Source organism: Podarcis raffonei, chromosome 17 (genome assembly GCF_027172205.1).
Source record: "Podarcis raffonei isolate rPodRaf1 chromosome 17, rPodRaf1.pri, whole genome shotgun sequence".
In the NCBI taxonomy this organism is placed as follows: Eukaryota; Metazoa; Chordata; class Lepidosauria; order Squamata; family Lacertidae; genus Podarcis; species Podarcis raffonei.
The window spans coordinates 18,053,809-18,079,856 of record NC_070618.1 but is presented as its reverse complement, the minus strand read 5'-3'; the positions used below and the strand labels follow the sequence as shown (position 1 = coordinate 18,079,856).

Here is a 26,048-nt window from a genome sequence, read left to right as displayed (position 1 = left end):
GTGAAGCCATTGGTTCAAGTCCTACCCTCTAGAGCAGAAGAAAAGAAGCTTGTTCCCTCTTCCATGCAACAGCCATTGAGATATTTGAAGATGGTGATCATACCTATCCAAACTGTCCAAAACTATTGTGAATCAGTACAAAACTGATTTTGAAGGGAGATCTCAAACCGCTAACAAACAGAAAACATCGCAACATAGAAACTAAATTGAAAGCTTCACTTCGTTTTGACATTAAATATCCAGACTTGCACTGGATCAGTCCCATCTACAATTGTATATCACACTGCATTGGCTAGTTTGATCCTTTCCAAGGCCTGGAGCACCCAGACTGTTGTTATTGTAGCACTGGTCACTCTGTGACAACTTCGCCCAGTTTTCCTGCACAACTTAGAAGCACTTGAGGTGTTGTACTCAACTATCATAGCCCAGCTCCTCATCCCTGCTGGACACTTAGAGAGGGTGCACAGCTTTGTAACATGAAGGCTGTATAGGTTAAGTCATTCAAACTGTTATAACCTAGGGATAGGCCATTTTCACAGATATCACAGTGGTGACAGCAACATGTGTTCTGGTCTGTAATCACCAAAGATGCTACATACACAAGAACCAAATGCCACCAGTGGCAAGAACAGCATCCATAGCATGTTTTCGTTCATGTCAAGAGAAGTAAATTAAATAAGCTAATTGCTATGGCGCACAGCTGATAGGTGCACAGCTGCTGGCTTTATCACAATACAAAAAAGGGAGGAGAGTCACCTATGGAAGTGATCCTTTTATATATATATATACACACACACACATATTCATAGTGTAAGGAAGCTGTGAAAACACAGATAACCAATCTTCATTTCCCATAAGAGGAAATAAAGTAGGAGACGAGCTCAGTGACGTCTGGTGCAGGGATGGGGAGCCTCCTGAAAACTATAGTATGACTGTATGTCTGTCCTCAGGTGCCCGACAGATACAGATTCGCTCACTGACACACCAACAAACCAGCAATACGAGCTTAACAGACAGCAGTGCGACTGCAGGCTTTTCCAGGAACAAGACTGAAAGCAAAGAGCAACCAAGCCCATTCCATAAAGACATCCTTCAGAAGGGAGGGGAAATTCTGTTGTGATTCATCAAAATGAATGCCCATCTTTAATAATCTAAGCATAATAACCACATGCTAGCAACATTCACCAGCTCTAGAAAGTTTCTCCCGAGGATACAAAGTACAGTAATTACTTAAGAATATACAGAAGCATAAACAGGTAACACACACATGCCAACCCCAAACATGCTCCTGGAGGATATTTTACTGTAGAGTGTCATTTGCTGAATTAACGCAATAGGTTTTGTGAGAGATAGCTCCTCTGCAGAAGGCAAAACATAGCAAATTGCACTTAAGTATGCATAATTCAACACAGGAAGGCAAGACAAATATGAGGAATACACTGCCAGAAAATGTAGAACAAGTCCTCCTTTAATTCTACACAAATGTACCATATGACTTAAAGAAACCAATTGTGTAGCTCTCAGTACATTTCCTTTTCTTATGCACATCCGTTTCGGAATATTTATCTTTTGATGGTGCTCAAAACACATGAAAACCCTGCAACTGTTTCCCTCATGTCCACAATTCTATAATGGTTTCTGATAACAAGTTTTAATTTTGACTGCTGTGGAGGGATATAAGCAGTCAGTTAGCTGGTCCGTTTGAGAATGAAACATATAGCATTGTCTTAAATAGTACTTGAAAGTATGTCCTCAGAACCCAAGAATCAGACAGCACAGAATACTGTGAGAGAGAAAACCCAATTAAGAGTCTTGTATTGCCTGCACTACAGTGGAACACCTCCAGTCTTCCTGCAATGGGAAGGATTAGACATTTGTGAATAAGAAAAGGAAACAAAAGTTAAAATAGGCCACAGAGAGCTTTCCATAGTACAAAAAGTACCTTTTTAATATAGCCACATACCTTATTTTTCTCTAATTATATGTCTAGATAGCAGAGAATACTGGGCTACTTAGACTTGCTCTTCACCCCTGCTCCCGACATCCCAGACATATGTATATATTTATATTTGTCTTGGGGGACAACATTAAGTTAAGAAATTACAATGTTAATTATGCTACTGCCGGTATAAACATGCACAGTTATTAAAGACGTCGCATACCAATCTGTCTGCCTAGATTTCAAGCATATGTACAGTTGAAACTCACCGAGCAAGCAGCACTGATTTCAGTGCAACATACGAGGTTAGCCAGCTCAACTGTATGCTTAATCAAAAACTAGAAACTCTGAAAGGTCGGGTTAGCTTTCTCCACCCCACACCCCAGCCACTATTAGACGGCGATTCAGTGTTTCATTCTATTGGGCTCAGAAACAAATGCTCTTATTCTTTCTGCCTTAACGCACGATGCTGCAAAACTTTGCATACGCATTCCAAAGTGCTTTGGCAATTATATTTCTAAGAGGGCAGAGAAAGCAGAAAGGGAAAGCCCTATGTCTGGATCACTGATAACATAGGAGTCTGTCCATTGTGTGAGAAAGGTCTACTTTATTTATAACAGCACTGTAAAACCCAGATGCAATATGAATACATACATTATCTCAGCAAGTTCTATTACTTAAAGATGTGTTTCCTCTCCTCCATACATTAAAACATATATTGCATTTTAGTTTGTTCCTATTTACATACTACTGTTATTATCCCAATATACCATTAGGATGAGACTACCATTCACTCCTGATACTTAAAAAAAAAAAATTCTGTATCTTGTTCGAAACTCTTTATTGTGTTCTAAAGCTACTCCTGTGTGAGGAATCAGTCTTCCAACTAAACTTAAAGTGTGTTTAAAAAGATTTACAAGCATTGTAGTTTCACACCGTGAAGATTCATAATACAGCAATAGTGTACATTTTAAATCAGTAACACAGTCAGTGTTCCTTGGAACAATAAAATAAAAAGCAAGTTAAATACTGTGCTACAAATCTTTGCCGAACTGTTTCTCTGGGTATGGGTGTGTTTTTGCATGTGCAAGCACACATGTGCTCACCTGTTCAGCAAAATGGATTTTAATTTTAACCTTAATTAGAAAATGACTGCAATTGGGGAAAAAATAAATGGAATTGCCACAATTTCTAAACGCACATCAGATTTTTATGCGTTTACATTTCGGCGCTACTCTTTTTATTTTATTTTATTTAAAAAACGCCACTGAGCGAAACTGCACTCTGGCTACGAAGCTGTGAATTAATGTCCTTGCTTAGTAAAAGTTTTCCTAGTCAAAGAAATGTGTGCACATAATTCATGCATACTTCTGAGTACGCAGCTATTTAAATGTCTGTGGTGTGCGCACACATATCTCCCTCACAGCCTGTGTGCTTGACCTCTGTCCACATATGGTTTGATGGTGTCTCTTAATAACCGAGCTTCCTCTATTTCGCAGACCAGAAAATGCAAACATCAGACCTCAAATATAAAACTGAAAACCACAACGTCTTACGTTACACAACTTAAGAAGTTTCTGCCCTGGCTGCAAAAAAAGGTCAGGTTCAGTCAACCCTCACTTTCACCAAGTAGAACAAAGGAAACCCTAATGTACTGATCCGAAACTACCTAAAGAACCAGCTATAACATTTTTCTAAAACTGCTGCATATTTTTTTTTAAAAAAGTCTTTAATTGTAGTTGCTTTTTTTCTCATTCGTGGGCTTCCTAGTTAAAAGTTGCTCAGGATCGCTTCAAAGAATTGCTCGCGTTAATCTTGTGTATTTTGGCGCCTTTTCCTCTGCAAGCTACTGCACTGCAAGCGGGGCGGGGCGGGGGGGGGAGATCCGAGAGATCTTGTCTGTCCCGTCTCAAGTTCAATGGCAGCATTTCCGCAGCAGGAGGAGGAGGAAAAGATGGCCATGTTCGCAGCCCTCATAATAATTCAGATCACGCCACATCGGCATCTTGTGTCAAAGTCGAACTGGCTTCCCCGCCCCCTTCAAGCCAAGAGCTGCCAAGTCTTCACACACTCCGCATTCAACCACAACTTAATGGATGGGATATTGTGCATTAAAATGTGGCCCAGACACAGGCGGAGAGACGACAAGCGGGAAGAGGCAGGCACAGACCCGGGGAATAGGAAGGAAAAGCATAAAAGGAAAATGCACAACCTCCCAGGGAAAAAACAAAACAAAACCCAGCAACAACAGTTGAGAACTGCGGAGGAAAACAACGAGCAAAGCCACACACAAACATACACACACAAAATAAATATTATTTCAGAGCTGCAAAATAAACAATACTGTTGGATATCTCCATATTAGTTTGCAATCAAACAAAATGCAGATGCATGCATGCATTTGCTAATAACAAGCTACGTTTGTATTAATTTTTTGGGGGGGTGGGGGGGAGAGACACACGCCATGGGTAGCAAAGACCAGATTAGCAAAAGGACGCAAAGGCACACATCTACAACAAGCAAAACGGACTACCGAGCTGCAAAATGAAGCAAACCCACAATTCGTGTTTAATCTTTCCAAGTGTTTAACGGAGACCCGTCAGCGAAAGGAGGGAGGGGAGAAAGTTGGAAGCAGGAAATGATACCAAGTTCAGCACTTTTGGACACAAAACTCTCACCGACAGTTTCAAAGTGTGACCCACACACAAAAGCTGCCAAGACTTGGAAGTGGGGGGGGGGAGGAGATAAGGGGGAGCAGCAAAACACAACACACAACACAACTACTTTTAGAGCTCATCCTAGAAACCCAGAAATGATCTACGTTGACAAAAGGGGGCGAATATACGGCCACCACTTTGCAAACCAAAAAGACACAATCATCTCAAAGGGGTTGGGGAGGGGAGAGGGGGAGGGGAAAGGAGAACAGCCAACAAGCAACTTCGGAAGGAAAAAGGAAAAAAAAAAGAAACACAGTATCGTTTCCAATGCCACATACCATTGTACTGTATTGCATTAAACGTATGGGATCCTGAATTCTGTAACACAACACGGGACCGTTGGCTTCACATTTCTCAGTGGACAAATGGGCTGCGTTTCTCAAGGGGTGCTTTTTTAAAAAAGGTTTGTTTGTTTTGTTTGGATTTTCCCAGAGTAAAACCGCCTGTCTTTTTTTTTTTTTTTAATGTATGGATAGGTAAATCGACAAGAGATTTTTTAAAAAATTAAAAATTAGAAAAATCGAAGAAAGAGAAGTATTTGTTTTTTAAGGCAATCGGAGAGAGGGAAGAAGAAAAATCTTGATTAGATGAGGTTTTTTGCGGGGGGTAGGTAGAGAGGAGAAGCAGCCAAGGCAAAAAAAAGAGAGAGATGAAAAAAAAGTCTACAGGCAGTGAACGGCCCCCTCCTCCTCCTCCTCCTCCTTTCCCTCTTTTTCAATCTTCCTTCCTCTTTTGAGTTGCAAGGCTGGAGAGAGTAGGCTGTGGTTGCTGAGTTGAACGTGGTCCAGGAGAGGCTGAGCCCTTTTTTTTTCCAGCGGGGCTGGTCTCTATGTGTGTGTGCATGTGTGTGTGTTTGTGTGTGCGCCTGTGCGTGTGTTGCTGCCTCTTTCTCCCCTTCTCTCCCCCCCCCCCTCCTTGCGCGTCTGGCTCTGCAGAAGGGAGTTGCGTACTTGGCCTCCTTCCACCGCGCTCCTATTGGCCAGCGCCGCGGCGGCTTCCCCTGAAGCACCGCCCACTCAAGCTGCCTTTCGCCTCCTCCTCCCGCCTTCCTTTCCTCCCCTCCTCCCTCCTTCGGAACCCGTGGGAAGCAGCGGCTCTTCGCTTCCGCCTGGCGGCTGCATGAAACCGACCGAGGGAGGGAAGGGAGAAGAAAAGGGAGGGCATGGGAGAGCTTTTTTTGCATATTCATATCCCAGCAGCCAATCAGCGCCGGGAGAGCCGGAGCCGGGGACCCGCAATAAAGTATGCCGTTCCAGACAGGTCAGAGACCCTGAAATCACCGCATGTCAAAGAAGTCTACAGACTCTTAAACAAAAGTGTGTGTGTGCGCGTGTGCACGCGCGCAAACGGGGGCGCGCTTGCTGGAGAGAGAAAAAAGAACCGAGGCATTTTCCCATCTCCTAAAAGTTAAATTACGTTAAATCCCAATATTGCTTTGTGGGGGTGCAGAACACAGTATTTGTTAAAAACCTGATTACTTGATAACAGCAGAACAACGCCTGCTCTAAACAGAAAATGAGAATGGCAAGGAAAAAACAAAAAATCCATCTTTGAATAAATAGGGGGTTTGGGTTTTTTTTTGTAGTAGTACTTTTAAACAATAACACATAGTTATCTCTTCCCCCCTTCTTTAATTGTTTAAATTAAACTTAACACAGTCTCTGATATTAATAACAACAACAACAACAACAACAACAACATAGCATTGAGTTTGCAGCGTCACTTCCCATAATCTTAAAAACATGAATGGCCAGTGGTGAGCTGACACTAATTTAGCATTCGTGAAACTAGTACCTGTCTGTAAGAGTCTGGGTCACCCACCTCCTAGCTAAGTTAATGGAAATATCAGATGTGCAAGGAATACAGAATTAGCCTCATTGTAGAAATACACCCAGCCAGAGCTTTTGCAAACTGCCAATTCATTTACGTAGTTAAATTTGGAAACAAGAGGCAAACCTCTAAAGGCATCCAATTTTTTAAAAAAGCAAACTAACAATTGCATTTTATGTTTCCTCCTTTCTAGCAGTCTGGCATAGTTTAATAGCTTTACTTGACCTATCTTTGGTTTCCAACATATTTCATTTGAGTAGAACTGTATGAATATGTTCTTTCCAGCAAAAAAAATCAGCCGGGTCAAAGCCAAAGGGAAAAGGGAAAGGAAGGTAGGATTGCCTAAAAGACAAATGTATCAGTTTCAACACACTGGGGGCATACATTGTAATATTATAAAATGAAAGAGAGAAACAATGATTAAAAAAACCCAAATTATAACAATGTATTTTCTCATTGCAAATGTTTCAAGCGATAAATATTGAGCTGTAATATAAAGGGATATTTGAATAATAAATTTCTTCTTGCACCATTTAAAAAAACTTTTTAGGCTGGAGCACGGCCTATGGAACTGCATAGACAACAGTGGAATAAAATGCTCCTTTTAAAGCTATCAACTTATATTATTATAAGCAATAATATAAAATATCCAGATGCTCATGCATTAGCTTAGTCACAATGACTTCAGAGGCTTCGCCTTTCAAATTAAACTGGCTGAATATCTTGGGGTGGGTTTTTTTTTTTTTTACTGTTGAAAATTATTTGTGAAATGGGCAAATACTGTCAGCGTAGCACATGACCTTACAATCAATTTATCCAACGTTATACTCAGAGGAGACTCACTGAAATAAATGGCCACGACTAACTTTGGTCAATTAACTCCAGCGATTCTAATCTGAGCGTAGCGTAGCTGGATACAACCCTTTGGTTATTAATTTAAACTAAACTTCTAAAAAATTATGAGTGTTCACATGAACAGTTAATTAGCAAAACATGGGGGGTGGGGGGCGGAGAGCAGCTTGAAATACTCAGAAAATTGCTTGGGTCTTATTCCTCCCCCCAGCCACCCACATTAAAAATATCTGCCGGGGGAGGGCAGGGAATTTGCACTGTACAGTGTTTGCATTCCCTTTGTTTAGTGAAAGTGATTGCTCAGGCGGTCTGTGCCATGGACTTTGCAAACTACATAACATCCAGTCAATTATCTGGTTTGCAGGCCTTTTTCCATGTCAGGGGGGACCTGTGGTTTTCTCCCCTGGTTTATAGAAGTTAAAAAGCCACAGACAAAGAATGCTGCACATTATATAGCACACTTTATTAAAATGACTGCAAATACGTTACAGAGATTTGGGGCTTTATGACTTTTTTTTTTTTTTAAGGCAAAGTCTGAAACCTCATCAGTGATAAGAATCCTGCAAGTCAAAAGGGGGAACATTGATGAGTATGATATATGGTGACCTTGTATTCATGTAACCTGGCCTAGTAATGCACTAACAGCATGGACTAAAAGGACACAGGCACATCAAAGAGAGAGACTTTCATTCTTCAAGCCCAGAATAAATGCAAGCTTGCATTTATATATCATTTTACCAAGAGTCTTTTTTTTAAAAAAAAAAAAAACAGTTTCATGCCATGACCCTAATTTTGGCATCCAGATTCCTGAATTTCATAGCATTCGTGTGCAAGAAGCCTATAAACCCAGGGCCATGCATTTGAGTTGAATGAAAAAATAATGCAGTTGCAGAGTGAAATTAAATATTTAAACAATGCGATCAGAAAAATTCTCCTTCTTATATCATTCAACTTGCCACCCTGAGAAGAATGAGCTTTGATGCGGACAAATGTACACTACTTCCTTGTGCTTTAAAAAAAATTAAACAGATTATAGTGAGGTTATTGATATGTACGCTGCAGACTTCAGAAATGTATTTCGTATTATGGGAGTATCTTCAGAATAAATGATCCGGAGAACGAAGCAGCCAGTTTGTAATTTTAAATTTCAGTTAAATCTACTTAACTGTGCTTCCACACAACCTTCCAGAATTTCACATTCAAAAACAACAAATATTCACATCAACAAATTTAATTTCCCCCACCTCAACCATCGCTTCAATAAGGGCAGCACTCTCCGAAATAGAGAAATTGAGGTTGCAATCCTATACACCTTTTACACCCCATTAATCTGAACTGGGTTTTCTTCTGTGTGTCACAGAATAATAGAGTCTGAAGGGACCCTGAATGTCATCTAGTCCAACCCCTTGCAATGCAGGAATCTCAGCACATGGTCCCCCGTCCAATTTGAAGCCATATCAGACCCTGCTTCGCTTTGCAAATATGCTAGCAATTTCTTTCCTGCACTAAATCAGACAATAGATTGGAGTAAACTTGTGTACTCCGCACAGTGAAATGTCTCTTATGGAATCAACGGCAGTGAACACAGGGCTACTACAGAGAGAAGGTACAAAATGGACAAACGTAGGTAATTAGAAGGAACCTCTTTTGTCCAGGAGGGTTGTTCTAAACTTCTTTTTTTCACCTGCTGTTAACTTGAAAAATACATAGTATTACTGAGCTGAAACCTGTTTGTCAATTTACAATGCAAGCCTTTGCTTGTCTGCTCAGAGGTAAGTCCCACTAAGTTCAAGGGGGCTTACTCCCAGGTAAACAGAGCACAGGATAGCAACTTCACTTCATCAAACCATTATTGTCATTTTCAAGCAGGTTCTAATGGTCTGTAATGCTTCACAGAAACAAACAAACAAATTTTAGACTGTTGTTATTTAATATGATCTTTTTACAGCCTGACCTTTAATTTTCACTTGGAATCTTAAGTGGCACAACGTGAAACTTATACCACTAAAACTCCTTTTGTTTTATAGGACACGTTAGCACATCTGAGGTTGCTTTGGTTTTACATTACATTCAAAGTGTTTGATTTAATGTACAAAGGCCTATATTGTTTAATACATGGTTGCCATCTCCCCTCCCCCACTTCTTCCTAGGAACTATGTTCTCAGCTGCAGAGATCCCTTCGAACATTCCCAAGGACTTGTTTTGAATTAATGACATTAAAACCCATATAGGAAATAATTTACATCAAAATAGATAAAGGACATGTTAAAAACTATAGCAAGTTAAGACAGCTGGAATTCAGTCTCTACATGTCTATATATAAACCGGCCTAGAAAAAAAGAAAAATCTTCTAAAGAGTCCGAATATCTCAATTGTGGAGAGCCTGGGCACTTTTTATGGTTGCAATTAAGGATTTAAGAGCTGGGAAATGCCTTTAACATTAAAGGAGGGTATTTAAAGTGACTATTTAGGCTCACATCTCACCAAAAGAGGCAGGACAATAGGTTAATATTTTTGTAACTGGCTTTACCTGGCAACATTTTATTATCACGTCAGGTGATCAGCAGAGCACCATTATGATGAACTTCACAAAAGAAAACAAAGGAAAGAGACTGGGAAATCACACAAGTTTAATAATTTTGTCCTCTGACTTTCTTCTCTGTAAAATTGCAGATCCTGATGGCCCCACTGTATGGCCATAGCTGAGAATTTTCACTCCTCTGCTCTCCTGTACTGGAGAAATGGAGCGACCCCAAAATTCAGTTATATTTCTGGCACTGGGTAACTGCCCAGTAGGTCATAGTGGTTGAGGCAAACTACCTGGTGATTGTATGTGCTGATTGTCTTGTAGCTGATTCAGAGTAGACTTCTCTTGAATTGGAGAGATAAAAATCTACACAGATAAAATGCAGGCAGACACATGTGAAACCTTTGAGGACAGGGTACCCCGAGGCGCTTTAATACTCCAGGTTCATTTCCCCCCCAGTTTCCTATTAAAGCTATCTGCACCTTTATATGGTCTTCTTTGATGATTTCCTAGAGCAAGACAGTTCTTAATCTGACATAAAGTGTGTCAGCCCCAAAGGCCACATTTCCAGAAAGAACCGAGCAGATAAAGTAAGGTGATGCAATCTTAATTTGCTACACACAGGGAGGCTGGCTAATATGTTAACAGCCCTAATTTTGTAATAGACTGTCACATGATAAGCTGTAACATGCATCTGTTCTTGCATCTTGTTATCATCAAGCAGTCAACACAGCAAAAGGCAGCGTGGGGAAGAGTTCAGAACCATCAGCCAAAGGTCAGGCTGGGTCAACCAAAGGAAAACTGTGTCAGTCTGGGGTCTGAATTGTGATCAAGGAAAACTAGAAAAGATACTTCTATTTTTCCAAAGTGAAATTTAGAAGAAGGCTATGTATGTATGTATGTATGTATGTATGTATGTATGTAGGATTGGGAAACTGTCCCCAAACATCTTATGTAAACAAGAAGCACACATATATAAATAATCTCTTTTTTATTATTATTGAAAGGTTTTGGAGTTTTTCCCAATAAAAGAACCTCCCCGTCCCATTTATATAAATAATCTTAAAGGGAAAGTATTCAACAAATGTTCAGAAGTTTGCTCTATTTTCATTTTTCTATTGCTTAGTGCAGCCATGCCTTTCCCCCCTTTTTGAGTAGGATTTGAAATGTAAATGTGTAATCGTGCTTTTCCTCACATGCTTTGCAAGATGATGATGTATTATCACAATTTTAATTCTGGAAAACTAAACAAAAGATCTCATTAAAATGATTACAGTGCACTAAGAATTCAGACAAGGACTATTATCCATTAACCCCTATGTGTACATTCTCACTTCTGAGTATCAAATGTGTGCTGGGGAAAAAATTTGTGTGTTTGTTTGTTTTTTAAAAAACAGAATATTGTTTTTAAAAGTTTTTGTTTGTTTGTTTAGGATAGCATGGATAAGATGAAACTATTGTAGCAATAGCAATGAATGCACAGTATACAATTTTGCATTAAACAAATTTGCACCGATTTTGCATTTAAAAACTTTGTCCTGCAGTAGGCACCTGCAGGCATTTTGAAATCTGTGCTGAAATCTGTGGTTTAAATTTTTTTGAAAGAAAAACAGGACAAAAACCTCCTACTTAAACACCTTATGTCATCACAGTGATTACTGATGGTATGTGGGCACTGTTGGAGCAAGTAACTTACTAGAAGCTAGCATCCGTATACAATATCAAACAAAGATAAAAATAATAATACAGAATTGAATTGCAGTATAAGGGCACTGCATTCAATCCTGCACACTGAACAGATAGCCCAACCCGAAATAATGTATCCACAGTCCAACAGGCTATCAAAGTATTGGCAGAAGCCCTATTGATGCATTGCTTCCAGCAACAAAATTCTCATTGGTTGGAGTGATCATCAATTCTAGGCAGGCCTCTCCATGAAAAAGGGAATGCCAAAGACCACAAAGGAAAGAACTTGCCACATTTCTTGATCCAGACCACAGCAACACCTTAGGCTTGAATCCAGAGGCCTTCATTTCCTCCACACTTCTGCTCTGCAGAATGCCACTTTGCAAAACATGAGAGCAAAGTGCAGATTCTAGGACAGTCAGTCATCTCCCTCTGTTGTTTATTTTTGAAAACCTGACATCTCCAGCTATTGGATAGTAACTCTCTTCCCCGCTGGCCTGCACTCCAAACGGCGCAGTAGCTGGAACTCTCACAGAAGGCGAAAGACTTTGGGAATCACTGCAGATCAATCCCATTGGTCCCTGGCAGTATCTCCCTTTTCCTGCCTGACACCTGCTGCCCAAAGCCTGCCAAACATGCCAATGTCTGAGGAGCAGATGCAGATGTGGCGGGAGATGTTACAACAAAAGGGCTTGTTCCTACAGACGTGTGGAAGGAATGGGCTGCTGCTGGCACACAAGGCTCGGTTTCCATGCACACGCCGCGGCTGTTGGGGATGTCCTGTTTGCTTGGCTGTCTCTCCCCACCCTCCATCGCCTCCTTCCTCCCCCCACCGCAGGCAGGCTGCAGACTCTGTAGGATATATTGCTCTCTTTCCACACACACACACACACAGAGAGAGAGAGAGAGAGAGAGATCTGCCCCACTGCACTGCATGCAAATTTGAGATGCACTGCTGCAGCCAAGTTGAACTTTGCCATGAACCGGCAACTTCGGCAGGCTTGCAGTGACTTTAAAATGCTGCAATGGCTACCAAGGGACGCAAGCTGCTGGCAGATCGATCCCCTAATGGGAAAGGATGTTTAGAAGCAAGCTGCTAAACTCCCCATGCATATGAAGAGGACAGGCTGAAGGGTGCTGCAAGCTCTATTGTTATGGGAGCAAAGAAGAGCTGCTTTTCCCTTTTTCTTAAGGTATATTTGTTCTCGCCTGTTCCTTGTACTTTGAAAATGCTGCCCCCAAAGGGAGAGACTAACAACAGACAAGTTTGCACTTCTTGCCATTCTCACATGCGTTAAATCCCCTCCTAAGATCGGGTATGATCTCTGGGCCACTGCAAAGTATAATTTCTCCCTTCCATTTTATGGAACCCTAAACTGCAGCTCAACAATTTCTTAAGAGCATTTCCCAAATGTGTGTGTGTGTGTGTGTGTGTGTGTGTGTGTGTGTGTGTGTGTAGTCACCACCCCCTTATCATAGACTAACAAAATACTGGCAAGAGCTCCGTTTGCTGGTTCTTTGTTATTTGATCCACCTCCTGGAACTCCCATTTCTCTTGCCGGAAACCTGTCGTCGATAAACGGTGGCAGCCCATGAGCGTGTATGGAGAGGGAGGGAAGAGGGAATGCCGTCGGGAAAAGGTTTAAAGCGACTATGGGCTGTGAGGGGAACGCGAGGTGATGCGATGGTCTGGTGTCTTCTGCCCACACCGAACAGTTTCCTGAAGTCCTCCGGCCTAAGCAAGACCAGGCGCCATCACGTGCACAAAAACGAAAAAGGCGGCACTCACCTGTCCCCTGTGTGACACCACCAGAGAGCCCGATCCCGCCCCAAGGAAGAGAGGAGCAGCCCCAAAGGAAACGAGGCTCGGGGCTGGAGACCCTCCTGCCTGTGGGTAGACCTGAGCCCTATAGGGAGAAGATTCCATAGGGAAGGAGGCTTTAGGGGGCAGGACGCCCAGTTCAGTCAGAAAGAGGCTCAGCAGGAGCTAGGGGGAGATTGGTGGGGCTCCTCCGAACCCCCCACGAACGCAACTTGAGCCTCAAGAAACTCTTCCAGCGGGGGAAGCCCTTCTTCCTCCCTCCCCATAGGGCCGCGAAGAGGGCAAACTGCAACAGCCTTTTCCTCCTCTTCTTCCTCTTCTTCTTCCTCCTCCTCTTCTGGACGCCCTAGACCTCTCCGTCCCATCGTCCTGTTCTCCTTCGCTTTGCCCCGCTTGGCACCGGCATGGCTCTCTCCCCAGCTTCAGGCTAGCGAGGGATCTGCCTCACTTCGGACAGGCAGCAGGCTGCCTAGTGCGGGGATCTGCTGAGGTTGGCTGCAAAATGCAGCAGTTTGGGGATCAGCGCGGCGAAACTCCTCCCTTCAGGAGCCTCAATGTGGTGTATGTGTGTAGAGGGGGGTCATTTTAACACTTCCCCCCTCCTCTCCTCTCCCTGATACTCCAAGACCACGGATCAGGAATCCTTTGCCACGCCACACGGCGACCCTCCGTCTCTTCCAGCAAATGCCTTTCCCAGGGCCTTGCAGAAAAGGAAAAGCCGCATCCAGCTCGCTGAAACCTCGGCTTCAGGCAAAAAGGAGCCGGCAGCAAAGACTCTGAGGCCGCTGCAAAGCCCGAGCAGAGCCGCTTTTTCATTTCCTCTTTGCTCTTTAAGTGCCATTTTATCCCACCAAGTTCAAGTTCCGTTAAAGGTCACACAGAACCGTGTGAGAGTGGAGAAATTTGGGCCCCCAATGCGGAGTGACTCCGCAGCAGCCCCAAAGCCAAATTCAGCCCCATTCATTTGCCTGAGATTTCCTTTCGACTCACAGGCTGCTGCGGTCCCTGCGCGCTCTGGCGCGGGAGCAAGCCCCACTGGACTCAGCGGGACTTTCTCCCCCTAACTAAACGTGCATCGGATCGGGCTCTGCAATGTTTTGGGGTGGGGAGCCACGGGGCCAGCCTACGCCTCCGGGAAGCCCTTGGGGTCCTGCCCCCTTGCCACTGAAGGGAGGGCTGCCCAAGCGCACACCCACGTCGCACCCCAGTTCTGAATGCCGACGCAGGTGCCCAACGCGTAACAGACGAGATGCAAACGCAGTTGCGGCGGGGTAGGGAAGGGCCAGAGGCGGGAAAGGAGGACCTGAAGTTCCCCTTGCTGGTCCCTTCGCCCCCGCAACCTATAAAACACTTGAGGGGGCCTACCCGCTCCCCCAAAAAGTTGGAGGCTATTGCAATTAAAATTGTGCCCGTGTGCCGCATCTTGTGATCGATTATGTGCGACGGGGCTTACCTGGGCCCCCCAATATGTTACTCAAGTTGGCTCCCCTGCTAGTTTGGGGAGCGGGCTATGCTCTTTGGGGGGCCGCCTCAGCGAGCAGCTGAGAGCGAGCCCCGGATGGCTGTTTGGATGCCACGGTCCACAGTCTGCGCGAAGCAGAAATGCAGCAGCCTTTCCTCCGAGGAGCCCCTCGAAGGCGAGAGCCGGCGCTGCCTCTGGGCCTCTTCGGCCTGCGCTGCTGTTGCTGCTGCCGCCGCCGCCTATCTTTTGCCAGGAGGAGCCGCTCGCAGGGCCCTGCTTCGGCCTCTCCGCTCGCCAAGCGCATCCCAGCCGTGGCCATCCATGGAGGGGTCCCCTGGCTGGCTGGCCTGCGGGTCCCTGGTGCAGAGCAGGCGAGCGAGGGCAGTGGGTGGCGGTGCCTCCGCAGGGAAAGAGGACCCTCGAGAGGCGTCCTCCTCTTGCTCCTCCTGGGCGGTTGGTTGCTGCCTTGCGAGGCTTCAGCTCCTGCCGCCTTCGCTCCTGGAGATGGAGATGGAGATGGAGAAGGGGGGGGGACGCAGGGCAGGGGGAGACAGGTCGCCCCCCTGCAGGCGCACAAGGTGCTTGCCGTGGCCACGAGGAAGCGACTGTGCAGGGCCAAAAGGGAACCCCAGACATCACCTGGTGAAAGTGTTCTTTTCTCAGGAAAATGAAGCGTAAAAGAGAGCCCAAGCTCCGCCGGCGGCTCCGTGCGAACCAGCTAGACAGCAACTTAGACAGGCACGTTCCCCAACAGCCCGAGCGAGACGCGGGGAAGTGGGGCGCGCAGGGAGGGGGGCGAAGCTGCCTAAGCAACGGCCCACAACTCGCACGGTCCCTAGAGCGGCTGGAGGGGCCGCAGGAGGGGCGCCAGAGCCGGAGATGCGCTTCCCCCGCACGTGGGAATGGGTGCCGGGCGAGACTCAGGCTGGCGAAAAGGGCGAGGGCTGGGGAAACTTCGCAGGGGCGCCTCGGCCGAAGCAAGCCGAGCAGAGCATCTTCTTGGGCTAATCCTTCTCTGCCCGCCGACGCAGGCTGATCCCCGCTACTCAGACCGCCGAGGGTTACTCTAAAGTAAGGTTTAAGATGGCCCTCCAAGCAGGTGGAATAATAATAATAATAATAATAATAATAATAATAGTAGTAGTAGTAGTAGTAGAAGAGGCGCAATTTAAAACATGTTAATGGTGCATAAAGGAAACGGGGGAGGCGTTTGGCCTTGGAAGTAACAAATGGCGAGGAAGTGAACGAAGACAACTCCCCGTGCGTCTGCGCTTAAGCGGAGTGGAGAGGCCGCTTGGGTCGCCCTTGGCTACTCTTTCTCCTGTGAGACTTGGCAAAGGCAGGCCGAAGGAGTCCTGTAGGTAACCGAGGCGGCGAAGGGGCGCCCCTTTGTCGCCCTGCGAAAACAAGATAGGCGAGGAGGGGTGCTCCCCGCTAGCTGCATACAGGGTGTGTTTCTTTCAGCTTGTCTCCAGCGAGGCTTCCCTGCCGTGTCGCCCCCAACCCCCAGCTCTCTAGCACTCCGATCCCAACCGTGTTTACACGGGAGCAAGTCCCGTTTCATTCCCAAGGAAATGCCTCCCCCAGGGAAGCTCGAGGAGACGCTCTGCCTGGGGAAACAACTTGAAGCAGAAAGACGCCAAGGAGCCCCAACACGTTTATTTGGGAGTAAATTCCAGGGGCGGGGGTCAAGGGCGGGGGGCTTCCTTCCAGGCGGGCAGAGAGAGCTGCCTTAGCAGCGGGATGTTCCTTCTCAACCCCGCCCCGCCGCTTCGGATCTTCTTGACTACAGCAAAGTCACTCGCTGAGCCGAGTTGGACTATTTCAGCTCGTAGTTTTACTTCCAGGTAGCGGCGGGAGGGGAGGAGGGGAGCTTGGCGAGGGAGACCCGAGGCTCTTTCCCACGCTTAGCCTGGCGTTGTTCTCTTCGGCCCCATAACTCGGGGACGAGTCCCAGAGAAAGGACAGACAGACAGACAGACATCCGCCCCCCTTCATGGGACGGGGAGGGCTGCGACTGGGGCACAGCCTCCTCCGACCAGCTTCTTGCTTCGGGATCCGCGCTCGTGCCCTGACCCTCTTCCATGTCTTGACGGGAGACGGAGAGGCCACGAACCAGGCTCTGGGCGCGGGTCGCCCGTCGAGGCGTGCTCGCTCGACGGGGCTGAGGGAGAGGGAGGGCGGCGCCTATTTTTAGCCGGGACAAAATGTTTCCCCAGCAACTTCTCCGCTGCTGCTGCTCCCGCCGCCGCTCCCGCCTGCCTGCCCCGGCTCCGGATATTTAAGGACTGCAGGTTTGGCCTGTCGTCGAGGCAATAGCCCGATGGCCTGACAACTAATTTATTTGGGGGGGGGGGAGAGAATAAAAGGGAATCTGCGTGGGAAGGGAGGGGTGGCTGTCACAAGAAGGGAACTTTGATTGGCGTTGTACCTTGTCAAAAATAATAATAATAAACTCGTCTCTCTCGCATCAGCTGCCGTCGGTTTTAAAGAGGGGCCGGGGTTGGGTTTTGCACAGGGCTCCATGTCTGTGACGAGATCTCAGCGGATCATTGTATTATTCCCGCCTGAAAACGGCACCCGTCTCGGTGATCGTCTACTCTACAACCTCCCCGTGGAGCTTCCCCTCCCCCCCTCAAACTAGGCAGTCACCGTCAATTAAATATTTCCGGTAAACTGGGTGCCCCCTCCCTTTTAAGCAATAATACATCTCCCCTCGTTTTTTTTTCACCAAATCCCACATTGGAGTAAGTTGGAGTAAACATTTCTCGTCCCCCACTCCGGGAATTCGATTATTATATATATATATATTTGTCATATGCAGATATGCACTGGACACATTTTGAGACATTGTGTGTTCCTGGAAACAAACTATTCCGCAAGGATACTAGTTGGGAGCCCTAAATATCTCGCCCAAATGGAAAAAAGGACATTAAGACGTCCGGATCCGCAGCCCACTTAAGCCAGAATCATACTAGCGACGCTTTTACACGACTTGCTCGATAACTTCGAAGTAAGCGCTGTAAGTTTCCGTGGAGTTTGCGCTCATGAACATTTTTAGAGGGGGCTGGGAATGACTTCCAATTAAGTCTACCCGTCCTGAGGGTCGCAGCCCAAGACCCCGTGCTTGGAAAAAAAAGGACCGTTGTTTTCACGGTAATTTGTTGAAATCCCAGGGATAAATCCCACAGAAGGGAATGAAAGGGTTTTTTAAGGTGTGTTACCAAGATTTCTGCCTTACAACCTGCTTCTCAGTAAGTTCACCCGGGGGAAGGTATCAATGAATCGAACGGGGCATATTTCACAGATTTGCTTAGTGAGTTTACACAGCCTTATTCCACGTGATGCGCGGTATCCCACGCGCGTGGATGGAGTTCAGCACAACTTGCCATTGACTCTCGCTTTTAAGTGGCGGGCGATCAGCTTCGAGGTCAAAAGGCCACGCCTGCAGGGTGGCAGGATCCTTCGGACACCTCCCATCCGGTCACCCACACCCGCGACGCGACGTCGGTGGGAAGCGAGGCCCCCGGGTCCCTTGCTTGGCAGTCGGAGGTCTCGCCGCGGCCGGGTCAGCATCGGCCGCCGCTTGGCTCCTGCGATTCCCCCAGCTTCCTCGTCCCGTCGCTCGGCGTAGGGAAAAGAAGCAAGCAAGATCTCCGAAAGGGAAGCGCCACTTCTTCGACGCCACTTTCCCCCTCGAGAAAGACCGCCCGAGGTTGCAACTCCGCGCACACGGACTTGGGAGTAAGGCCCCCCCTACCCCCCAACAACTCAACGCGTAGGATCTAGCTGGAAGAACCCAACATGTTTACTCGGGAGTAAGCCACAAGGGCGCCAGGAGGCATTGACTCCCTAGGGGCGAAGCCGTCGAGTCCCGTCTCTTTCTCGCAGCAAGGCCATCCAGCCGCTCTGCCTTTGGGGCTTGGGTGCGAATCACAGTTGCGGGCTGCGAAGCCTTGAGGGAGCCCGCCTGATTTCAGAGAAAGCAGGCGTCCACGGAGGCTGCTGTAGCCTTGCCGCCTGTCTGCTCCTAAACGAATGGAGACGGACGGGTCTGTGCCGTTTGCTCTACCTCTGTGGTAGAGACGCGCCACGGGAATGCGTTCTCTGCAAGAACAGGAGCCACGGGCAAGGAGAGCCCTGCTAGATCAGGCCCGTGGCTCCCACTTGGCGAGGCAGACGGCCGCCTCACCCTCCGTGGAAACCGCACGTCGGCGAGAAGCATTCGGGAGCCTTTAGGATGGCTCGCTTTCGGTCCGGCTGCGTCCCGTCCAGCAGCGCGCAAACGCCTCTGGCGGGGGCCTGCTCGGCCGCGGCGTTTCCCAAGGCTGCAGCCCGGGCAGGACGGCCTCCGAGGCAAGCAGGAGAGAGGCGCTTAAGCCGCGGGGATCCCGCAGACTTAGTGGGCTTTAGCAGGGGGATAAACCGAGAAGCTTTTGCCCAAAGCAACTCTGTCCTCGGGGGGCTCAACAGAAGCCTCCCTCCTGCGCCCAGGGCATAGGACCCCCGCGCTGCAGCCATGCCCAGGTCCCGCATCTCGTTGTCCCCAGAGCCTTGTAGTTTTGGGTCACAAACTGGAGCCGGTGCGTGCCTGCTCCCTTGGCAGCCTGTCCGCAACGTCAGCCTGGGAGTCTCGCGTGGCCTACGGGGCAGCCGTCTTTCTCTTAGGCTCGCCTGCCAGGAAAAAGAGCCTCGTCCCCCGTCCAGGCCGCCGGTATTTATTCGCCAGAAACGGAGAGGGCGAGCGGAGCCTTCCCTGGGCGAAGGCTTCCCCAGCAGCCTGGCATTCGTGGCGAGCCTGCCTTTGGAGGGTGCCCTTTACCAACCGTCCTGGGGCAGCAGCAGGCAGCACCGTCGGGGGGCACGCATACTGCACGTCAAACCACTGGAGCATAAGAGCCAACTCCTAAGGGTTGAGAGGTCTCCTCCCCGCACAATAAAATATTGATGGGCATTGCCATTCAAACGGTGTACGTGCACCACCTTATATGGTCGATTATGCGGAACAGGGCTTACCTGGGCACCCCCCAATATTTTATTCAAGTTGGCACCCCTGCCCTGTAGCGACCCTATTTTAGTTCACGAGAGAAAGATTTCACAAAGTTTAGCTAGTGAAATAATCTCTCAGCCTCGGAAGAGAAAGAGGATGCATGTGGTTTGTTGTTTTTTTTTTTTATTATTATTATTATTATTATTATTATTATTATTATTATTATTATTCCAAATCACAGTTCCGTAGGAGATAAATATGTTTAGGCACGTTGACATTCTCCCTTTGTATGCGAGACGCTGGGTAGGTTAGAACGTGTTCCTGATAACGCATAGGACTAGGTTCCACATCCCTGCATTTTAGGGGGTTGGACTAGATGATCCTTGGGTTCCCTTGCCACCCCATGATTTCGGGGTTTCAGGTGCCGTGCTTGGACATGGGCACGTTCTCATCCGAATATCCGAAGGGCGTGCACGAAGTTGGTACAGTATACTGGAGCTAACCAACACACAACAGTTTGTGTGCTGAAGGCAGGCGAACCGGGGAAGGAAATAGCCCTGCGGATCCCCTCCCCGCGGTATCCAAAAGGGGGCTGTCCTCGAAAGTGAAAACCGTCCCGCTTCTCCGTCAAGAAAGGGGTGGCATTTAAACCTCTTGGGACGTCGCTCTCTCCCCAGCACAGAGCCGTCTTGCAAATGATTGCGCCCAAGCGATCCACAACCGCGAGCGAAGTTTTTTGAGTGCGTCTCCTTTTCTTCCAGAGAGCGCCTGACTTTCCAAGGGAGATCCTAGAAAGAATAAGGGGAAAAACAAAACAAAACCGGGCAGCCCCCACCCCGTCTTCTCCCTGCTGCTCTCTTGCCATATTTCACACCATATTCTTGATGGAAAGCTTCCTCACCCCCCCATCCCTTTACCAGTTTAGCACGGCCAGTTTGGGAGTCGCTCAAAGTCGAGGGAAGAGGCAAAAGTTATCCTGGAAGAGAGAAGGATGCCTGCAGCAGAGAAGCAGCAGCGTAGGCGCCCCTTTCTCTCTCTGCCCGGCGTCGAGGGACCACCGGGGCTTTTGCTAAACTCCGGAAGGTGGCACAGGCAGCAAGCGGGAAGAAGGTGCCTCTGCAAGGAGGCGGCCGCGGGGACCCCGTCTGGGAACCCCCGAAGGTCAAGGTTTGGGCCAGCTACCGCGCACTGGTTCTCTTGCAGGCCTAGGGAAAGGGACCCCCGCCCCCTGGTGTCGGAGAATTGCAAGTGCTCGGGGCGGCCGCGCAACAGGGAAGCGGCGCGTTTCCCTCCCGAGGAATTCAAACAAACAAATCACCGACGTTTCACACGCAGTCCAGAAGCTCGGGGACGGCCTGAGACATACTGGCAAGCTAGGCAAGAAAATGTGAAGGCAGGCTAGCCGTTTTCATTAAAAAACAAACAAACCACCATGTAGATTGCAACGGGGGAATGGGATGGAAATTGCTGTTTTAAGGTGCCAGATCTGCACCCCGAAAATGCACGTCTCTCTACCTGTGCAGATTTTCTCTCTATCCTGCTGCCTCCCCCACCCCGAAGACCAAACCCTCTTTTCTCAGCCCCTGTTAAAGCAAACGAAGCACAAAGCTCCAAACTTTCCTAGAGCCCCTTCTCCCCCACAAGTATGCAAAGGAAACCGGTCAAAGGGAGGAAATCATGCAAACGTTTTATATAAATTTACTCCAACTGTGCAATTAATTTCAACTGAAGAATATGGATTCTGTGGTAACAGCATTTATGGTGGTTTTTTTTTAGTTTTTTTTTAGAAAAACAGCGAGCAAACCCCCTTGAGCAAGCAGAAACCAACAACTGAATTATTTTGGGGTTATATTATTTATATCCCACCTTTCCCCCCAAAGAGCTCAAGGTGGCAAATGTGGCCTTTCCCCCTCCCTCTCCCCCATTTTATCCTCACAACAAGCCCCTGAGATTCTCCCCTCCTCTGCCTCCTGAAAGTATAGGAGCCCGCTTTAATATATTCCAGAATGATCATAAGATTGTAATGTTGCCCATCACACCAAGGCTGGCATCCTATGCATAGTTACATAGGAGTAAGGCCCACTGAAAACAATGGGATTTTCTTCTGAGTAAATGTGTAAGGGATTTTACTGCAAAAGCTTCTATTTCCCCGCTTGTTGAAATTCTGGATTTAATAGAAAGGCAAATAAGAGGCTTATTGAGTTGTGTTTGAAGGGAGTCACTTTACCTTGAAAAAATAAAAGCAGGACTGCGAATCGTAGTGTCCCAGTCTTAAAAGCATTTCTTTTGAATTAGGTCCCATTGACTTTAATGAAACATATATCCTCATTTGTGTGTTTTGGATTTCTGCCTTAGCTTATTACTAATGGCACTGTTATTGTTGTAAATTATCACCAACACATACAAGGTTCATAAACTGTGAGTCATGCTATTGTGTTTGGCAAAGTGGAGAGATGACTCTGTTCCCACTATTGGCATGGCCTGGAAAATCATGGGCGACAGTAGCCACTAGAGGGCAGCTGGCTTTTCAATTCTCTGGAAATAATAATAATAATAATAATAATAATAATAATAATAATAATAATAATATACTGCTCATCATCCGAAGATCACAGGGCGGTTCACAACATAAAAATACAAAATGAGAACACCAAATACATATCAAAACTAAACAAAAACAAACCAGTAGCCCCCCCTCCCACAAACACATTTAAAAGGCCATAGAATTTTAATCTACCCAAAGCCTAGTTACAGAGAGACATTTTTGCCTGGTGCCTAAATATATGTAATGAAGGCTCCAGGTGAGCCTCGCTGGGGAGAGTGTTCCACAAATGGGGAGCCACCACAGAAAAGGCTCGTTTTTGACTTGTCGCCCTCCAAACGTCTCATGGGGGAAGCGCACAAAGAAGAGCCTCAAATGAACAGCAGCAAGAGTACTATTAGCGAAGTATTGGAAGACACAAGAACTACCCACACTGGAAGAATGGCAGACTAAGGTAATAGACTATATGGGACTGGCTGAGATGACCGGCAGAATCCGTGACCAAGGGAAAGAGACGGTGGAAGAAGATTGGAAGAAGTTTAAAATTTATCTCAAGAACTGTTGTAAAATTAATGAATGCTAAAATGTTTTGGGTAATGCAAAAAAGAATTGCAGTGATTAGCAATTGGATATGAGAAATAAGATCTAAAGAAAGTATTATATTGAAATTAGGGGATGCTGAAAAGATTGATAACAGGGATGCAGAAAGGGGAGGTATGGGGAAGTCGCTGAAAGAAGGCTTAAGAAATGAAAGGTTAAGAAATTATACGTGTTTATATGTTTGTATGTCTTGTATTGTGTTGTATTGTCTTGTATTATGTGTGGAAAAAACCAATAAAAATTTATATTAAAAAAAAAAAAAAAGAAGAGCCTCAAATGATGACCACACAGCCTCAGTCTCTTCTCAGTTGGTCCCACCTGCTTGCCGTCTTACATACAGCCAGCCTAGGGGGTGGCACTGCCTGTCGGTGTCCTCCTCCTGAGTTGCAGTATTGCTCTTGCAAAGCTCAGCGTAGAGCAGGATGAGTATAAAACTAGAATTTGTTGGCTTCACCTGTAGTTGGCTCTGATGCCCCTCTACTGTTGACTTCCCTGCCTTCTGCCCTACCGGTCACAATGGGCAACAGCCACCACTGTTACCCACTTTGAGCAATCCCTAATCTGGTGTCCTGCAGATGCTTTGAACTACAACTCCCACCATCCCTGACCATTGGCCATGCTGGCTGTGGCTGATGAGAGCTGTAATCCAAAACACATGGAAAAAGCCACTGTGTTTGAAGAATGCTCATCAAATCCACCAGCAGAGTCTGCAATAGCAATAATTAAAATCTGACTGATAACTGACTTGAAAATTTTGAGGGGGACTAATATTTCCTGCCTCTGGTTTCACAAGTGTGTAATATCTGCTCAGCCAATACTTTTGCAGAGAAACAAATTACTGCAAAGTCACCCCAAAACTCCAGCACTCTCTCCTCCAAATGTCATTGACCCTTGAACTTCCCATTGTTTGGTGAAGGGAGAGTGTGAAACAATACCCTGCCTTGGGAAGAGAGTCTGTATCATGGTCTTCCTGCTCTCAAATGATTTTTTAAAAATATAAATTTGCATCTACATTCATAATTGTGCTGCTCTTTTATGCAGTCTTTGGACCAGAAATATTTTTCCCTTCAGAAACACAAACATCTGTAATTGTCAGGTCCATTTTTTTAAAAAAGCACTCCATTAGTATTGCAATATTTCATTACACAAACACACATTTTATCTATCCAGAGGGGTTCAAGTAAAGGTTAGTTGTGTGTGCTAATTCCTAATGGGTCCAATTCTGGCAACAAGTAACTATTTTCTAGGATCTCAGCATGGCCAAGAGCACTGGAGTTTGTTTGAACTGTCTCTTCAGACTGAATTATCACAAAAAAATATAAGCCAGTTCTCACAATAATTTTCTAAGTATCACATCATGGTAGTGAGTTTCTTGTTATCCAACAATCCACCTTAAGGTGAAAATTTATGCCTGCACCCTGGGAATCCCTGAAGTTGGAGGAATACCATTATATCACACACAGCTTGCAAGAAAACACACAGGAAAGGGCAGGTGGGCACCTGAATGTAATACCCAACCAGTTCCATGGCTTAACAAGGAGAAAGTTCCATTGGGAACAATGCCTCTAGAGAAATAGCTCCTGTAGGAGAGAAAGGATTTTGGTCTCCATCATTAAACATCATTGGGAAACACTTGCCTGTGAGTGCTCCAATTGGAGAACAGCCTTTACCAAAGGTGTCATGGGATTTGAAGACACTCGAACTCAGGACACAAGGGAGAAATGTGCTAAGAAGAAGGCATGCTTGGCAAACCCTCACAGTGATCAACTCCTGCCCGGAAACCAATGTCCCCACTGTGGAAGGACGTGTGGATCCAGAATTGGCCTCCACAGTCACTTACGAACTCATTGTTAAAACTGTGTTTATGGAAGACAATCTTACTCGGCTACGAGTGATCACCGAAGAAGAAGAAGAAGAAGAAGAAGAAGAAGAAGAAGAAGAAGAAGAAGAAAAAGAAAATGATTCTTTTGTAACATGATGTCTGAAATAAGGATGGAGCTAGGTAGAAGCATTGGCTGGCATCACAGTTTTCTCCACATTATGATTTTTACATAGTGCACACATACAAATCACAATATTGCCAGGTCAAAAATGCTGAAACCGATATCACAATATGGACCAGTTTTGGATGGCATATCCATATATTGCCAGGCCCTAAATGCAATACATCTAAGACAGAGGTTTCCAACTTTTGGAGTCCATGCCCCCCCCCAGGCTAATTACATTCTTTCTGTGACACCACTGTGGGGCTCAGGAGCCCAGTTATGTCCCCCCTTGCTTGCAGAGCTGGCAGCCTCTCATGCTTTCTCAAACACCCTCCCTTGTGGGGTGTTCCCTCAGCCTCCTATCTTCTCCCCTCTCCTTAGGAGTGCTCTGGGCAGCCACAGCTGTTGCCCCTGGTCTCTGAACTGCCTGCCCCCACCCCAAAGAAAAGCTATATACCCTGTGCATCAGTAGCCAGGAGAAAAGAGGCATCACCATCGCTAGTGGTGTCACAGGTGGTAGGAGAAGCGTTAGAACCAAAGGGGAGTCAGTACCAGCGAGGTGACCGACAACAAAGCAGGTGAGAAGCAGGCATTGTTGATACTGCATGCCAGAACTAGCGGCAGGACTAAAGTCCAAGTGAGTATAAGATCTCAAGAAAGTCCTACTCCCCCCGCCCCAACCATAGATTTGACATTGCTCCGTTCTGGCCCCTGTGAATGGTAGAGGTGGGTGAATGGTAACATTGCATCAGCATCACCCTGTTATCCCGGCTTAGATCCCTGACATCTGTGGGATGTGATACATAAGTAGCAGTCAAATACAACATTCCCTGTTTTCCTAGAGTGGACATGCAAGGGGATGTTTGGTGCAGCCAGTCGGAACTTCCTGTTTCCTCCTGGGCTGGGACACACTTCCTTTTGCATGTGACTAGAGGTGGGCATGGCTTTACCTGTGCAGGTAACAAAAGCACTGGAAACGCAGCATCTCTCTTTTCCTTTTGGACTTCATTGTTGGACCAGTAGCTTTTTAGCTAGAGATATCCTGTTGGCTTTTAGCCAACAGAGGACAAAGAGACTACAGTGGTACCTCGGGTTA

At 46.5% G+C, this 26,048-nt stretch overlaps 1 protein-coding gene across 11 annotated transcripts in view; it reads right to left on the bottom strand.

The window, feature by feature from the left end:
* Nucleotides 1-26,048, bottom strand: part of NFIB (nuclear factor I B) — a 295,847-nt gene that overhangs the window by 203,191 nt on the left and 66,608 nt on the right. For 4 of the 11 annotated variants that reach the window (XM_053372194.1, XM_053372195.1, XM_053372202.1 and 1 more), the window contains exon 1: nucleotides 13,341-13,995. The exons of 3 other annotated variants lie outside the window; for them this stretch is intronic. In XM_053372194.1, the coding sequence (XP_053228169.1) occupies nucleotides 13,341-13,478 (138 nt within the window). In that variant the 5' untranslated portion in view covers nucleotides 13,479-13,995. Of the gene's footprint in view, nucleotides 1-4,934; nucleotides 5,144-13,340; nucleotides 14,017-26,048 lie in introns of those variants that run through there. 4 more of the 11 variants (XM_053372207.1, XM_053372204.1, XM_053372209.1 and 1 more) reach the window with 4 other exon arrangements.